Source organism: Monodon monoceros, unplaced genomic scaffold (assembly GCF_005190385.1).
Source record: "Monodon monoceros isolate NGI ecotype Baffin Bay Population unplaced genomic scaffold, NGI_Narwhal_1 Super_Scaffold_8, whole genome shotgun sequence".
Classification (NCBI taxonomy): Eukaryota; Metazoa; Chordata; class Mammalia; order Artiodactyla; family Monodontidae; genus Monodon; species Monodon monoceros.
In genome coordinates this window covers 72,879,495-72,898,607 of record NW_021703785.1, presented here as the reverse complement: position 1 = coordinate 72,898,607, position 19,113 = coordinate 72,879,495, and the positions used below count along the sequence as shown (strand labels likewise).

At 38.9% G+C, this 19,113-nt stretch overlaps 1 protein-coding gene across 1 annotated transcript in view; it reads left to right on the top strand.

Moving 5' to 3' along the window:
* The window catches only part of SGCG (sarcoglycan gamma), a 31,344-nt gene that overhangs the window by 7,399 nt on the left and 4,832 nt on the right, over positions 1 to 19,113 (top strand). Inside the window, exons 3-6 of the mRNA XM_029210261.1 lie at positions 87 to 188; positions 1,745 to 1,832; positions 8,846 to 8,965; positions 12,474 to 12,546. Coding sequence (XP_029066094.1) covers positions 87 to 188; positions 1,745 to 1,832; positions 8,846 to 8,965; positions 12,474 to 12,546 — 383 coding nt within the window. The remainder of the gene's footprint in view (positions 1 to 86; positions 189 to 1,744; positions 1,833 to 8,845; positions 8,966 to 12,473; positions 12,547 to 19,113) is intronic.

Below are 19,113 nucleotides of genomic sequence, written 5' to 3'. Positions count from 1 at the left end.
TAGGAAATCTATGAAAATGCATACATGATTTAAGTTGATACTAAAAGAAGTGAAGAAGAAAGCAATAACAAATCTCTTTTTAACAGACAGGGATGGGCCACCTGCATGTTACAGAAGATGGACTTCGCCTGGAGGGGGAATCGGAGTTTTTATTCCCACTTTATGCCAAAGAAATACACTCCAGAGTGGTAAGCAAATGAGGACGCATTTAAATAATTTGTGTTTCATGAGAAATAAATAATGGTGAAACACAGAAAGTTTGCTTTTCTGATGAAAGGTGTGCATGCGTCGACAACTGCATGTTTCCCTGGCCACGTGCCTTGGGTGGGCCCTAGCGAGTGACCGCCATGGTCACACCCAAAACCTTGCCTGGAAACCCCCAGCCCCGCCCCAGCGGATTTCTGCTTACATCTCATTGACCAGAATTGTATCGCTTGGGTCTCCCTCCCTGCAGGACAGGCTGAGAAAGCATTTAGCCTTTGCAGCCCCTGCGGTGGAAGCCAGAAAAAGAGTAGTGTTGGAGAGCATCCATTGGATCAGACGACCAGAGTGGTTCCTGGGACAACTTACTTTGTCTAGGCCCGGGAGTGGGCCTCACAGCTCTGACCTGGGCCATGTCCTCCCTTTCAGGGAAAATGATAAAAAAAAAAAAAAAAAAAAAAAAAAAGAGCCTGGAAGTTGGCTCCTGAAGACGGTTCCGTCATGGAACTGTCACTTGCTAGCTGTTACTTTGGGAGAGCTGCCATTTAATCTCTTTGAGCTCAATTTCCTCATCTGTTATGTGAGGAGTAATGCTACCTCCTTCAAAATGTGGAGATAAAAGGAGAGGCTGGATGGTAAAAATCGTTGGTGAATTATTAGCTCTTATTATCATGCTGGTTATTTCAAAACACAGCAAAAACAAGTAGTAAGGTCACACCATTGGAAAAAGGTGAGACAGTGGTAAATCCATCTGCTTCCACAAAGCAAGTTGGAGAATTTCTGACCTGCTAGAGTTTCAAAGCACTCCTAAAACTTCTTTCCTTCTGAAAAATCATATTATACCCCACAACTTTGGAAGATATTTGGTTCCCGCTGAGTGGCATAAACCCACCTGAATCCAGTAGCCAAATTACTGCATTCCTTTTGAAGAAAACTGTTATAGAAGAGCCAGCAATATTCTGTGAGACAAAGCCTCCGCTCAGACTATGACCCCACTTACGTGCTCATAAAGCCACTGTATCTTCCAACAAAAAGCTCTAAAAACGTAGGCATCCAACAGATTTTAAAAGCTCTTTTGAAATTGTGAGAAGCCTTTTGCGTTTTGAAAATAAGTAATATGGTATTTATTTATAGAAGAGCTAACCACTCTCTGATTTACCTTTTAAAAATATATCATGTCCTGGACATAAATTATGAGAAATGAAATTTTAATTCCTTGGAAAAGACAAAACACTGATTAAAACTTCATTGTTTCAGATCTTCACCTTGAGAACGGACTTGGTCCATTGTAGCCAGTGCACACAGGCTCTGTAAACCCAGGAGGTTATTGTATTTTGTGGGGGGGAAAAGAAATAATGCATTTACCCCCTTCACACAATATAATCCAAGTTTAAAAAATAGTTTTAGCCACAAATTTAGAGGTTCACAGGATCTATGACATTGGGGAAATTATTTTGTATAAATCCTCAATTTATATACAAATTCAAAGGTATAGTCATTTTAAATAGTCTATATTTGGCTAACATTGTAAATCTGTTTTTAGGACTCATCTCTGCTTCTGCAGTCCACACAGAATGTGACTGTAAATGCACGCAACCCAGAAGGAGAAGTTACAGGCAGGTTAAAAGTGGGTGAGTCCAGCTTCATAACAGTGCTTTGCATGTGTGTGGTCCATGAACAGTTGTGCTGAATGGATCCATTTGTTTTTTTTTCTTCTAGAGAATTCAAAGTTATTTATGAGCAATCAAAGTATGAGTTTTCTAAATATCATGCTGTGTGGACCACGGAGACTAGTTCAGGTGGTGGGAGGACAGTCTGAAGTATTTTAAGTGAAGTTATTTTGGTTCCAAGAAATAAGAGGACCATTTAAGGTAGTACAAGAAACAATGATTGTTGGCAGGATACAAAATAATCTCACAGAGACTGAGGAAAGGAAACAAAGTAGCTGCCCTCAAGAAAAGAAAGACCAGGGCCGGAGAATCAAAGTATTCATCCTCTCTCTCCCTCTCTCCCCCTCCCTTTCTCCTTCTCTCTACCATGTTCCCCTCCTTTCCATGAATCTCTGTCCATGATTTTCACTTGGTATCATGGTTGCACCAGTTCTAACTCTACAGGACTCTCTGGTTCTTCATCCGATTGGCTATAGTTCTCAACACCAGCCAACTTGGTCTTCAATGTCACGAATTCTCAATTCACAGCAAAGTACTCTAATTGGCCCAATTACTCTGTTCAACCAACTGCCCTTGGCTGAGCCATGTACACCCATCCGATCAGCTAAGACCAAAGAATATGGTCACGTGGGAGAGAGGTCCTTTGGAATTGTGCGCAGAGAGCAAAAGGATTAGAAAGAAAGAATATCGATGGAAGAAATAACAAAAGAGCAAACAGCTGGTGAAAGGAATATACCTTCTCTACACCATCAACACTTTATAGATTTGCTAAATCTAAGAAATTGGATGGCTCTCCAGATTATGGGGAAATAGATGACAAGTGTACTACCAACACAGGCAGGTAACCTTCCGTGTCCCCCTTTTTAAATGGCTGTTGTTACAGAACAATAATATTCCATTGGAAGGTACAGCCGTATCTTAACTTCATGATTCCTCTTTATTACAGTAATACATGAGTTCCATAGTCTGTGTTCTGATCCAATCTTTATAACTTTTTCTAAATGATAAATTGTATTTCTGTTTTGCTTAGAAGCTTGTTTTATCACCAAGTCCAGTGAAATTCTCAATAAATCTAGAGATGAACCTGAGCTTACACAGCATACATGTTCATGATACTTGTCTAAACCAAATCATATTTCTTTATAAATTATGTTGTATTATGAATTGTGTCTACCATTTCTTAAATTTCTTAAAAATTTTTAACTGACTATAGCTTTTAAATGTTTGAGGGAGGGCTTCCCTGGTGGCGCAGTCGTTGAGAGTCTGCCTGCCGATGCAGGGGACACGGGTTCGTGCCCCGGTCCGGGAGGATCGCACATACCGCGGAGCAGCTGGGCCCGTGAGCCATGGCCGCTAAACCTGCGTGTCCGGAGCTTGTGCTCCGCAACAGGAGAGGCCACAGCCATGAGAGGCCTGCGTACCACAAAAAAAAAAAAAAAAAAAAAAAAATGTTTGAGGGATTTTTACCCATCTTTTGTCATTCATTCAACAAACATTTATTGAATGCCTATGTGCTACTTTCTATATGCTGTCAAGTAATTAATAACATTTAGAGTGTGTAATTATTTTTTAGGAGTTCCAAAAGTAAAAGATTCATTTTATATTCTTCTGAAAATGATTTAACACAAATACTCATTTTCACATTTAATTTTTTGCTAAGTGTGGATTTTCATATATAGAGGAGTTAAAGATAACATAAATCTGTCTCCACTTTCGTGGATGGAATGATGGAAGCACTGAAAAGCTAATTTTCTCAAAAACACACAGCTAGTTAGTAGAGAAGCCAAACCAGGAGTCACCTTAGGACTTGCTTCTCCAACAGGGGTGTTTCCACCACCCTCCCTCTCTACTCAGATTTCATTAAATCATGGCACACCGGGAACTGTCCTAGTTGCTGCAAATATGGTGTTGTTTTTGTCACCAAGGAATTCACTTTAAAAAAAAAGTTTCCCATCAGAATTACTTTAAACTGTTAACCTCAAATTTTGAGTCTTAACCTTAGTGTTTCATACCTGAGGTAGAGTTAAAATAAGTGATTTCTATTAAACCTTTGGTTGGAAAGCCTCTGCTATACTGAGAATCCTGAACTCGGAAATATTCAGCTCACCAAATCCGAGACGATTTTCAGTAAATGACTTCCCACAATCACACTCATTCCAGCCTCACATTTCCTGGGAGAAGTTAAATTTAGCCAATCTGGATATTAAAGTGTGATCTATGTGAACTAGACAAAGTAATCCCATTTAATTAAATGAATAATTGTTTATTACTAAGACCACTGAAAAAATTGGCAACCAATACAATCAAAGCCAAAAGTCTTAAATTCCAAAAGGAATCAAACATAGGAAAGCAAGCATCAACAGCTAGCATTTCAAATCTTGGAACTAACAGACAACAAATTGTGAACGACAGTGGAATCTTACTAGTTATAAATGCAGCTCTGGTTACTACAGTTAATGTTCTTTTGACTTCGAATAATAGAAACCAGTTCTGGTTAGCTTCAAAATAAGACTTTTTAGCTGAATGGGGTCAATTTTGGCAATTCCTATTTCCCTGAAATTTTCTGTTTCATCTAGGTTTTCAAATTTATTTGCATAGAAGTCTACATAGTACTCTCTTTTTGTTTTTTTAATTTCTTCCATTTCAATGGCATTATTTTAATGGCTACATAATAGTCCAAGGAATATATATATAATTGTAAATATAATTATAAAATTATATTATAAATATATTTATTGTAAATACAATATACAATAATATTGTTGCATATTATATATATATATATATATACACACACACACACACAATAATTTGATTATGTAATACTCAAAAATTGGAGTTAGGTTATTCCATTCAGTCAATGACACAGTTCTTAATTCAGGCCACTCATATATTTAGGAGGTATTCAATAAATACTTGGTGAATGAATGAATGGAGGAATGAATAAAAGACTGTGTAGGAAGGGATGGACTGGAAAGCCAGCTTAAGTGTGGGAGAGAGTTCTAGGAGATGGGGTGGGGGAAGATGGCCTGTCCAGGGTGCTCCAGAGTGGACAAGGGTTCAAGTTTAAGTCTGAGCCACAGCTGTGAGGAACTTGGGGTCATGAGTGGGAAACAAACTCAAAATTTCTCAGGTAAAACAGAAAAGAGAAATTCAACAAAGAAAGTCAGGAGTAAAAAACAAGGGGTTAGCATCACTGTTCACAATAGTGAAAACATAGAAACAACCTGTGTCTATAGACAGATGAATGAATAAAGAAGATGTCGTGTACACACACACACACAGACACACAATATATATAGATACACATTGTGTATATATACCGTGGAATACTACTCAGTCATGAAAAAGAAGGAAATCATGCCATTTGCAGCAACATGGATGGAGCTAGAGATTATCATGCTAAGTGAAGTAAGTCAGACAGAGAAAGACAAATATATGATGTCACTCATATGTGGAATCTAAAATATGACACAAATGAACTTACCTATGAAACAGAAACAGACTCACAGGCATAGAGAACAGACTGCAGTTGCCGAGGGGGTGGGGGAGGGGCGGATTGGGAATTTGGGATTAGCAGATGCAAACTAGTATATACAGGATGGATAAACAAGTCCTACTGTATAACGCAGGGAACTATACTCAATATCCTGTGATAAACCATAACGGAAAAGAATATGAAAAAGAATGTATTTATAACTGAATCACTTTGCTGTACAGCAGAAATTAATACAACATCGTAAACCAACTATACTTCAGTAAAATAAATTTTTAAAAAACAGTGGGTTCATCCAAGGCAATTGCTGTGAACAGCACTGGAGCCCCTTCCTGGTTATTATAGGTCCATGAACTCATGTGCTTGGATGTAACAGACTAGCCTAAAGAATAGAGTCAAGCTATACAGATAAGAGTCACTGACACCAGGCTTATAAAGGTGAACCTAGTAATACAAGATGATACCAAAACATTAGTAGAATGAACTTAACCACAGCTTTATACTTCCAGTCCAGTATTTTCTGTGATACGATATTTGCAGCAGCAGAATAAATCTTTCCTTTTCTCAAAGGACTCTGTGACATTTGCTTTTTTTGTTGATGTTGTTTGTTTGTTTTTGCCGTACGCGGGCCTCTCACCGCTGCAGCCCCTCCCGTCGCAGAGCACAGGCTCCGGACACGCAAGCCCAGCGGCCATGGCCCACGGGCCCAGCCGCTCCGCGGCATGTGGGATCTTCCCAGACCGGGGCATGAACCCGTGTCCCCCACATTGGCAGGCGGACTCTCAACCACTGCGCCACCAGGGAAGCCCTAATTCCTTTATTTATTTCCCTCGTTATTTGTACCAAAACCTTTCATTAAAATTGTGATTTTACCAGATAGCTCCTTTTTTAATCACAAAGAAAGTATTTGAGTTTTATTTCTTCTTTTTTTAAATTAATTTATTTATTATTTATTTTTGTCTGCATTGGGTCTTTGTTGCGGTGCACGGGCTTCTCATGGCGATGGCCTCTCTTGCTGCGGAGCACAGGCTCTAGGCGCGCAGGCTTCGGTAGTTGTGGCTTGCGGGCTTAGTTGCTCTGCGGCATGTGGGATCCTCCCAGACCAGGGCTCGAACCTGTGTCCCCTGCACTGGCAGGCGAGTTCCCAACCACTGCGCCACCAGAGAAGCCCTGAGTTTTATTTCTTAAAGAACTCTGCTGCACTCAGCTCTAATGCATGTCCAGCAAGGTTATAAAGACTAGTAGAATATTAATGAAAGTTAAAAGATTTAATTATAAACTCACTTACTTTAAGAGATGATTATTCCTGTGGTGGGCTTGTTATCACTTGGAGCACAGTTTCTTTTGAAGTGGAAAACATATTTAAACTGAACATTCTATGTCTGTATTTTTTATAAAGTGAAGATGGAATTTTATCCACCTCTGTGCGTTTGTTTGAGTAGCCCCCTCTACCTGGAATCTCGCATTCTCCCTTCATCAGGGAAACATGAACTCTTCCAGGTCAGCCCAGACATCCCCTTCTCTGAGGTGTCATCCCTGATCCCCCAGGAGGGACAGGAATTCCTTGTCAGGGTTCTCACTGGACACTGTCCATGGTTGTATCACGGCACTTATCAAATTGCCCTGGGACTAGATTTATATGCTTTTTTCTTCAGTAGACTATGAAATCCTATAAGGTGTGAACTGCATCTCCTCTTTTATGTAGCCTCAATTCTTAGCACGAAACCTTGAACATAAAAGCATACAATAAATTTGTGCTGAATGGAGGAGACTCACTTTCCTGAATTTTCTTTGATTTGAGGATTTATGTAGCTTTGTTACTCATGAAAATTATGCAACTAAACTCATTTGTTGAATATTTCATCAATGTATATGAAACAATGGTTACAGAAAAAATGTCATTTAGTTTAACCACTTTCACTTGATAAATTCTCCTCGAATTGTTATATGAACCTCCAATAAGCTAAACAGTGAACTCCTATTGGATAAATTACTCCAGTTTTTTCCTCTTGATTCTAAACTCAAATAACTTCAAATTCATCACTTAATGCAAATCAGTGTTTGTATGAGAAATATGTAAGACATATCAGTGACCCAGAAGAGGTAAATAGTGACACCGAATCACAGGATAACTGAGTTTGAGTGAAAGCTCAGGAGAGCAAAAATACAGGCAACTCTCACAAAAAGCCAGGCTTCCTTAAGAGAAAGGAGATAAAACAGAGAGAAAAAACTGTGTTCCGCTTTGTAACATGTGAACACACGCACATTTAAATGAAGAATCTTTGGAGGGTTCTGAGGTACAAATTAGTGAAAAAACGTAAGAATGTGTTGCTGACAATATCCAAGACTGATTACTGTATTAGCTGAAAAGCTTCTGTTTAATTTCTAGCAGGTACCAGTCAACTTGAATGAGTACTGTGGGGGACACAGGGACACATACACGGAATCTACAAGTATCCACTTCACAATAAACTTACTTTTCTAGATAAGAAAATAGAACTAACAAAAGAATGAAGGAACACTCGTAGTTCCTTAAGCAAATGCTGAACGCTATGTTCTAGAGAGATGAATCCATTCTGCTGCTAAGGTTAGAAGGACAGAGAAATCAGAAAACATAAAATGATGGATACCCAACTGTACCAATGAGAGACATTGAACAAGATCTCACACGCTGAAGGTACAGCGTCCCCAGTGCCTGGCACGCAGAAGCACACATTAAACGTCTGCTGGGCACAGTCTTAATTTAAAAGCCAGTGGGTCGGAGATTGGGATTGGCGTATATACACTAATATGTATAAAGTAGATAACTGGTAAGAACCTGCTGTACAGCAAAAACGAACAAACAAACAGAAAAAGTTCATGTGAAAGGAGTAAGCTTGGAGGAGAAAGGGATGCCCTGTCCCTGAAATAGAAAGAAGGGCTGGAGAAGACAGAAATGGCTGAGATGAAGGTGAAGGGCAGAAACTTGAGGGTGTGTTTCCATGGTGATGTCTGTTTGCTCCATGGAGTAGGAGGTGAGGATTAGGGCAGAGGCAAGAATCTGAGTGCAACTCATTCATTGTCTGCGTGAACTTTGGCCACTGAAGGAAGCCATTCATAAGATGGTCTTTCACAAATCTCACATTTCAGAATATAAAATCCTCAGTTGGTTAGTACTCAAAAGAATACCCATTTCAGTAATCCGCGCAGAAGAATCATATTATTTTTGGCAAGTTTTAAAAACCTGAAAAAATTTTTATATAATTCATTCATACATATATTTGATTTAGATCAACATACATGTGACCTACATTAATTTTAATAATATAATAGATTTAGGACTTAAAATTTAATCACAGAATCAAAAAAATTACTGGTAACAAATCTTAACTGTTTGGTGATTTGGTACTACTGGGTGCCATGGCATGTGTAAAAGTAGAGCTTTTAACACTGCAGAGACTACACACTTTATAATAAAATGTTTTAATTCATTCTTTAGGTCCCAAAATGGTAGAGGTCCAGAGTCAGCAGTTTCAGATCAACTCCAAGGACAGCAAGCCCCTGTTTACTGTTGATGAAAAGGCAGTTGTGGTTGGTACAGATAAACTTCGAGTAACTGGTATGTAGTAGCTCTTTATTTTTAATTAAGGAATAATTGACAAACAACATTAGTTTCAGGTGTACAACATAAGGATTCAATATTTGTATATATTGTGAAACGATCCCCACAATAAGTCTAATTAACGTCCATCACCACACATACTTAAAACTTCTTTCTTGTGACGAGAACTTTTAAGATCTACTTTCTTAGCAACTTGCAAATACACAATACGTGGTACCTGTAGTCGCCATGGTGTATATCACATCCCCGCGACTTATTTGTCTTATAACTGTAAGTTTGTACCTTTGACCACCTCCACCCATTTTGTCCACCTCCCAACACTCACTTCTTGCAACCATCAGTCTGTTCTCTATGTCTGTGAGTTCAGTTTTTGTTTTGTTGTTGTTTGTTTTTTAGATTCTACATATCAGTGAGATCATACAGTACTTATCTTTCTCTGACTTTTTTCACTGAGCATAATTCCCTCGAGGTCCATCCATGTTGTTGCAAAGGGCAGGATTTCCTTCTTTTTCTGGTTGAATAATATTCCATTGTGTATATACCACATCTTCTGTATCCATTCATCTGTAGTAACTCTTAAGAAAAACAGTATCGCGTGGAGGGCACTTCTGCAAAAGCAAATTGCAGTTTTGGGAAGTTTACTGTGGAATATTTCAGGCCGATAAGAAAAAGTACTGTAGTTTGAATTTGTTGACTTTTCTTCATGTCATTTCTTTTGAAATTCTTTGACACTCTCTTAGAAGAATGAAATCTTCCTCACAAATCTTTACCCACTTTTTTTTCCCCACCATATTGTTTCCTTTTATCTCTTTCCAATTGGTGTAACCCAAAGGCTTTACACAGAAACAGAAAACTACCACAGCCATCATATAATTCCAACTGTGTTGGGAAAATTGCACCAAAAAACAAAACTTGATTTATTCTTTATGTCATACGACTCCATAGTTGCTACAATGGTGGTTAAGTTTCGTTAAATATATAAAATACGAGAAGAATATTTTTATAAACGTTAATTTTTCCAAGTAAATTCCCATTCAAGCTTTTCTCCACTACGTACTATAAAAGTTTGATCTCTGTGTTAAATGGATTGATTTCAAGTAGCCTTTGGAGTTTCTTGGATCAGCAAAAGCAGCAGCAGTTGACAACCAAGGAAAGAGGAGTGAGAAGCGACAGAGAACCAGGTCACTCTGGGGGCAGAGAAAGAGAATTCAATGCTTGGCTATACACTCTTCCCTCTGGCCACTTGGCCTGAGCATGGGGCGTAAGGGGAGGGACTCAGTGGTCTTTCTTTAAGGTGGCCCCTCCAGATTCCTGAGTTGCAGTACATCCTGATCTGAACACACATCAAGAAGTGCTTTCTTGCTGCTGCCTTTGTCTCAAGAACTCAAAGAGTAACGTGAAATCCCTTGTCCATTCTTAAACAGCTGCCATGTATACTCTAGTCAACGGGGAAACTGAAAAATCATTTTTAAATCAAATTCATGGAGGAGATTAAACAATTTCACCACCCCAGTTTGAAATTGATCTCGGCCTTCAGCAGTCTCATTTTTCCCCCTAAAAGTAGAATCGTCACCAAGTGACCGAAATCAGCATGTCTCTTTTACTAACCCCAGTCACAGAACATGTTATTGGAGCAGCATCAAAATGTCATCTTCAAAAAAATTATTTTATCCCGTTGCCAGAACCGGCTTCTGGAAGATGATGCACGGTTGGGTACTTCAGTTCCTTGGCAGTGATTCGCTGGGCGGGGTCCATTCCCCAACATTTAGGAAGGAAAACAGGGCCCTGTAAGAGTATCCAGTCTCATCACTAAGGGGAAAGACACAATCTAGCAATAAGGCAGTTCAGTCCCTTCATCCTTCTCTGATTAGCTAAACGGGATTACATATGTCACAAGTGACGACGTAGAAATTCTGGAGTCACCCACAAAGCCACCCACAAAAGAGGACCTGGAAAGTAAGGTTTCTGCCACTGAAGAAGAAGTGAAGGTGGTGAGTCCATGTCCCTTACAGATGTGAAGACGGATCTCTAGCAGCTTCTTAGAGAGGACCACATCCTTCAAGCACACGCTCAACACATCCGGCTCCAGACCCAGTCATGCAGCTCTGTGGACAGTTGATGACCTGCTCCATCAGTTAACAGCCCTTCAGCTGAAAGGAACAAAAGGCCCAATTAAAACTGGCTTCAACTCTAAGGACATACATGATCCCACAGGAGGTCTCCAGGCTGATTCATTCGGTATTTTCCTCCAGTTCTGCTTCTCTCCTGACTTTCCCCTTTCAGTGGTGGTGAATGGTCCCATCAATTCCAAGGGTCACTTCCTTGTGCAGTGACTTCTCCAAACTTCCATACGAGGACCTTGATGGCCTCAGGGGGTCTGTGCCCCTTAAGTTGTCGTTCCAGCCTAAGTTCTCCTCATATTAAATTGCTTGCGTTTCTCTTTTTTTTTTTTTTTTTTTTTGCGGTACGCGGGCCTCTCACTGCTGTGGCCTCTCCCGTTGCGGAGCACAGGCTCCGGACGCGCAGGCTCAGCGGCCATGGCTCACGGGCCCAGCCGCTCCGCGGCATGTGGGATCTTCCCGGACCGGGGCGCGAACCCGCGTCCCCTGCATCGGCAGGCGGACTCTCAGCCACTGCGCCACCAGAGAAGCCCTGGTTTGTAATTTTGAAAGTTCATTTTGTACTGACGGGTGGAGCCCAAGACAGGGGTGTGGTCTAGGCCAGGCAGAAGGACCTAGGTAAATCATGATGAGCACTTATCTGTGAATAACCCTGCTGTGCAGAGGTTAAAAGTGTGGGCTTTGAAGTCAAATCACAGTTCGGCCACTTAGCTGTGTAACTCTAGGCAAGTTAATTAACCTTTCTGTTCCTCAGTTTCCTCTTCAGTAAAATGGGAAAATAATCATACCTGCCTTGTAGGGTTCTGACTACTAACCAAGTTAGGATATATCACCTTCGAATCTCTGCACCCTAACCCAGTACCCACACCATGTCTTGCACATAATTAGGTTCTCGGACTAACCAGACAACTGGGAACATACTGATTCATACAAATTAGAAAGTCAATTTTAAATATTCAAAATTTGGATTTTTCTATAAATTTCCTGATGTGCCTTAAGAAACAGATGACACAAGATACAATTTTTACACGTAAAATCTAGAGAATGAATCAAATTACTATTACCGAAAATATATGGACTTAATGCAATTTTCAACTGAAATTTCTTTCAATTTGAGGGCTAATATTGCTTTCTGGTTTTAAAATAAGCCTGGGTATTTGTAACTACTTTAAAAATCATATTTTGTTTATAGACATCTAATGAAATCGTGGTATCCTTGGAAAAGCAGGAAAGCAGTTATACCTATTTTTTTCCTGCAACTCAAACATCTGTACGAATTCAGCAACGATCAGAACCTACGTGTCCTGTAATAATGCAGTATAAATGCTCGATTTGTGGGCTGCTGTTTTACTTTTGTAAAAGCTTCATCTTTGGTTTGTGTTTAGGGCCTGAAGGGGCTCTTTTTGAACATTCAGTGGAGACGCCCCTCATAAAACCGGACCCAATCCAGGACCTTAGGTAAGAATTTTGTTCAAATATAAACAAACTCTCTTACAGAAGATACCTGGTTATGTGCTAGAATAACACGTTAGCAGATATTACCAGGTTGTTTCTTATTCCATTAGTTGTCTTTATTCTGATGAACTTCCGCCCATAACAAGTCATTTCTTACAAAAATCCAAAGGAGGTTAGAAGTCCTACTCTATGTCCCGTCCTTTTGTCTCTGAGCTCTTTACTAGCCCTGCCCCTGCCCCAGTGCCGCCTGTACTGTTCCAATAGCTATTCCTGCCTCCAGAAAATCTGAGGGACTTGGCTAAATGCAGCTATTTTATTTATTTTTTTCGAGTTTTTTAAATTGTGGTAAAATACACGTATAAAATTTATCATCTTAACCATTTTTAAGTGTACAGTTGAGAACATATTTATACTTTACACACTTTAAAAGAATTTTTTTTCTTTTCCATTATGGTTTATCACAGGATATTGAATACGGTTCCCTGTGCTCTACAGTAGGACCTTATTGTCTATTCATTCTATATATAATAGTTTGCATCTGCTAATCCCAACCTCCTAATCCATCCCTCCCCCACCCTACCTGCCCCTTGGCAACCACAAGTCTGTTCTCTATGTCTGTGAGTCTGTTTCAGTTTCGTAGATAAGTTCATTTGTGTATATTTTAGATTCCACATATAAGTGATACCATATGATACTTGTCTTTCTCTTTCTGACTTACTTCACTTAGTATGATAATCTCTGTGTCCATCCAAGTAGCAGCAAATGGCATTATTTCATTCTTTCTTATGGCTGAGTAATATTCCATTGTCTACAGGTACCACATCATCTTTATCTGTTCCTCTGTGGATGGACATTTAGGTTGCTTCCATGTCTTGGCTATTGTGCATAATGCTGCTATGAACATGGGGGTGTAAATGCAGCTAATTTAAATGTTTCGTTGATTCCACATCAGCCAGAGTAAAGTCCAGAATGCTACTGGGGCACTTGGCTTGTGACCTAGGCTCCTTGGGGCTCTCTAGGTTGGCACCCTGGGGCCTCCTGCCTCACCCGTCCTGAGACTGAGCCACTGCCGGGCCCGGACTCCACACTTCCACACACGCTGTCCCACCTGACTGGGGTGCCCCCCTTCCCTTGGAGACCCCACGAACATCTGCTTGTCCTCACACTTCAGGTCCCACGCCACGCATGGGGCTGTGGTTCATGTGGTCCACAGACCCTTCATTTTTCCCTGAGGAGCATCAGCTGAGGCAAACACTGCACGTTTTAGTGAAAGAGGACGGTGTCTTATATGGGCTTGAAATTTGCAAAAGGCATTCTTAAAAATCTCAGTTTACATTACATTTTTTAAATATGTGCACTGTTAGTAGAGACAAGAATGTTATAAAACCTTGACGGATTCATATACGCAAAAAAGTTGATATATCTTTTTCTCAATTGTGGCAAAATGCACGTAATATAAAATTTACCATCTTAACCACTTTCAAGTGTACCGTTCAAAAGTCTAAGGTACGCTTATTGTTCTGCAGCCGTCCCCCGCCTCCATCTCCAGCATTCTTTACATTTTGCAAAACTGAAACTCTGTGCCCGTTAAACGCTAACTCCCCATTTCCCCGCAACCCCTGCAAACCACCATCCGAGTCTCTGTCTCTATGAATTTGAGGACTCTGGGTACCTCATTTAAGTGGAATCAAACAGTATTTGTCCTTCTGTGACTGGATTATTTCACTTAGCACAATAGCCTCAACCTTTGGTATATCTTTACATCATAGCAGAATATATAAAATCACCCAGTTCCATATATAAGTTTATTCTTTATACAGAGTCTCTGTGTGACTGTGTGTATTTCACTTTATTACTAGGCTACTGAATGTTCTTTGCTGCTGTAACTGTTTATTCCAATAGTATATTTGTATTTTATAACAAAAACAATATTTTTAAAAACAAATGTCTTAAAGTCTACAATGTCACTTAAAATCATGTTTAGAATTTGAACTTGAAAAATATTCAGGAGACAATTAACATGTTAACATATTATGTATAATAGGGAATAATGTACAGTAGGAATCCCAGCTTTACAGACAAGCTTGGTGACCTTGGCCAAACTAACCTTTTGAGGCTATTTTTTCTCATATATAAAATGTTGATAGGGACTTCACTGGCAGTCCAGTGGTTAAGACTTCGCCTTCCAATGCTGGGAGTGTGGGTTTGATCCCTGGTCGGGGAGCTAAGATCCCCACGGATCTCTCATAGCCAAAAAACCAAAACATAAAACAGAAGCAATATTGCAACAAATTCAATAAAAGACTTTAAAAATGGTCCACCTCAAAAAAAAAATCTTTAAAAAAAGTTGTTAGTAATGCACATCTCAGAGTGTTCTAGGAAAGATTAATAAGCTATTAAGTTAAAAATATTTTTTCTAAACTGAAAGTGGAATACAAATAATCATTTTTATTATCAAGTAGATATTCACACAAAATGGAATTGGGGTTAGGAAATTCAGCATTTCTCTTAATTTTAATGTCTAATTAAATATTCATCAAAAGCAAATGAGAGTTCAATTCATCTTACCCACTTAGAGAACATTGGCAGCATAAAAATACATCGTGACAATTAAATTATAACAATTTCATTGATTTTGATAAAAGACCATAAGATTAATATTACAGAACTATTATAGTTAGGGGAAAAGAACATTTTATTTTCCTAGGAGAGGAAAATGATTCAATATCTTTAAAAAATCATCCCATTAAAACCATTTTGGAATTATAAAATAGTGTAAATTGTAGAGATGCCAAGCCACTCTTTGAAATAAATGTCACTATTTTAAAATTATAGGTCTCAAAATTGAACAATTCATCATACGTTTTCCCATTAGGAAATAAATCTGCTGGCTTCTACAGCAGTCCCTTACTAAAAAAGAAATGGCAGAAGGGTATTATTCTCTGGCTTTCTAAAGGATGATACTAAGCGAGGATTACATAACCCAAATGTTACAACAAAAGTGATTGAGAATGTAACGAAATTGTAAGGAATTGCTTACAATAAGGAATGAGGTTTGGATGGAAGACGTGAACTAATATGTACCGAATGCCTTCCATGGTCAGGAAAGGTGCGGTCACATAATTTATCTCGTTTACTCATCAATTCGACCTGAAAAGTATCAACTCGATCCCCATCTTATAAAAGAGAACACTGAGCTCTAGATAGTAGTGTGTTCTAAGGCACAAAGGAAAAAAATGTAACCAACTCATGACTTAACTTCAGCTCTGACCCCAAAGCCCATCCATATACACTCTGTTCCCCCTTTCTACCATGCAAGTGAACCCTTCACTGATTTATTCTTTGATTTACTACCAGGCTCCACTGATTGAGTACACGAGAGTCGTATTTTCTTCTGTAAGTTCTTGCCGTAAACTGTCTTTCCCTTTTTATTTCTGTCCAGTAGCATTACTATTGCTGGCCTGAGTAAAGTAAAAAGATATTCCTGGAATATCATAACTGACCCATGAAAACTTTGAATGTGGATTTTGTTGGGTTAAGATCATGATGCATTTATAAAAAGATCTCTGAAATATACACGTTTAAATATCACAACTCAGATTTTGGTATTTGCTCAAATTGTAGTCATGAAAGGGTAACAATTATTATTTTAGTTAAGACAAAAATATAATTAACTTGTATTTAAGCTAGATTTACACTTCTTACGGCAAAATCATCCTCAAAAAAAGTGTGAACTCTGACATACTGTTTTAAAGCTACTTCTCATTCACACATGATATAATTCCATCTTTTTTTTTAATTTAGTGAAAATGTATTAAGTGTATTTATATGCCAGAGGCTATGATAGATGTTGGTTCTACAGTGATAAAAGGCATGGTCCCTGACCTTAGTGAGTTTAAAGTCTATTGAGAAAAGAAACATGCAAACAAGTTAAAACAACATAATTCTTTGCTATGATGAAGGTACAAATTATAGTGAGAGCATAAGAAAAAGAGCATGAATTCTTCAGGGTGATCTGAGATGAAATCACAGATAAGGAGGCACGTGAACTGAAACTTAAGCAATCAGTAGATGTGGATACGGTAGGGTAAATTGCAAAGCCTCTGCAACCCAATAGGGATGTGACGTGATTAAATATGTTATTATTTGTAAATTTGTGGAAACAATGCCTAGCACATAGTCAGTAATATATATGTGTCCTCATTAGTTAAGTAAAATGAGCAGACATGGAAATATCTGTTCCTGTTTCAAACACTTGTAAATATTGGTTTGCTTAATAAGAGTTTATAAATATTGCTCAACTAGAAACCAAGGAAAGCTAGTTCCCAGGTCCCAGTAATAAAGAGGAAATTCATGGTCAGAGCACAGTAGAAGCTAAGTCAAGGGTACTCAGGGAGAAATCAGGATCCCATAGAGATTAGGGGCTGGGACTTTAATATTTTATGGGGACTGAGATTCTAAGGTATAGCCTAGTGTATATGAAATGCTCAAACTGAGATATCTCATAAATCTTGGCCTCTGTGAAACAGGTATTTCAATTTACCTACTAGCCCAAGGATGCTGCAAGAAAGTCGCTATCTTGGGCTATGGGTTGAAAAAGTTACCCAGGAGAAATCATGGGTTGCAAGCATTAGGAGGACTAAATCCACACTACCTCATTGTGCAGGAGCTCTAAGCTGGAAAATTAACATTAAAAACTGCACCAAGGGCTTCCCTGGTGGTGCAGTGGTTGAGAGTGTGCCTGCCGATGCAGGGGACACGGGTTCGTGCCCCGGTCCGGGAAGATCCCACATGCCGCGGAGCGGCTGGGCCCGTGAGCCATGGCCGCTGAGCCTGTGCGTCCAGAGCCTGTGCTCCGCAACGGGAGAGGCCACAGCAGTGAGAGGCCCGCGTACCGAAAAAAAAAAAAAAAAAAATTGCACCAAGTCTATAAACCAATAGTGATAAAAAAAAGAGAGAGAGAGAGAGAGAGAGAAACTACATTGAAGATATTAATGGCATAAAAACACTCATGGAAAAAAAAAATCTTGCTGAAGATGAACTTACTAAAAGAAGAAGAAAAAGGCAAATGAATAAGGAATTGAACTACCGTGGGGAAGAATTAGCAGCCACTTCAGGTTACCCCTGAAACTCCAAGTAGTAGAGCAAAACAAAGAGATTTTAAAACACGTATGAATAAAAGGCTCAAAGAGAAAGAAAAAAAAAAACTTGAATACAAAGGTAAGGCAAAGACAAGATGAAAACAGAATATTTGGAAAATAACAAGAAGAAGTTCTAGGAATGAGAGATTGAGTAATTAAAATCAGTGGCAGCCAGAACTTGGTTTCTCATACCATTCTCCAACAAAAGGAATCAGGATTCTTTGGAGAAATCCTTGGCTCATTCTAGGACTGGGAATGTAGATGCATTTAGAGCATCTTATAGCCAATAAGTAAGAAGTGCTCAAAAACCCAAACAATGAGGGTATGTCAGAAGGAACACAGGAGTCAACTGAAGGTTGGCAGGTATCAAATCTCCATGATTTTTAGATTCATTTAAAAAAATAGCAATGTTTATAATATGGAAGAAATTACATCTTTTGCAGATACTTAAATGTATGATAAAGCATTTAGATGTTAACTTAAAATATGTAATGGGTGCCTCGTTTTTCAAAATTCTTTTAGGACAGCCATGACGCGCACTGCTTGGCTTTCTGTTCTACCAAGTTTTGGAATGTGTGGGTTTCGGGGATGAACATACTCAGTTTTACCAACTTTGCCAACGTACACCTCAGGGTGCTTGCAATGATGTCTAATTCATGAGCAGTAAGAGTTGGTCTTTCCTCACGTTTTTACCAATATTCGGCACTGTCAGAGTTTATGATAGTTTTCATCTGATGTGTGTTATATTGTGTTATTTTACTGTTTGTTTCCCTGATGACTAGTGTGGTTAAGCATCTTTCATATTTTTATTTTGTTATTAAGGTTGCTTCTTCTGTGAATTGACTCTTCATCTCTTTGCTTCTTTAATTACTTTTCAAAATGGATTTGTAGGGATTAAAATATATACATATTCAGAATATTAGCCTTTTTCCTATTATATTTCTATTAATTTTTAATGTTTATATACTGAAATTTATTAATCATTTCTTTTATTACTTCTGGATTTTAAGCCATAATTAAAAGACTTTCCCTACAGGAAGAGAAACTCGCCAGCCACATTTCTTATATGGCTTTCTCTCTTACATTTGGATCGCTGATCCACTTGGAGTGTATTCTTGTATGAGGTACAGATACAAGAATCTGGGTCTAATTTTCTCTCTTCCAGCTGGCCAACCAGGTGCCAGCAATTGCATTATTATGTAACTGCCACCACAATTTGAAATGTAACCTTTATCATATATAAGATTTCCCTGTGCATCTGGGTCTGTTTCTACAGTTTCTACTCTGTCCTGCTCAGCTGTCTATTCAGGTCCAAGTACCAACTTTGTTACTTAAATAAACTTTAAAAGATATTTCAGTGTCTGGTAGGGCTAGCCACACAAAGACACACATACGCACATACACGTACACATACACATATATACACACG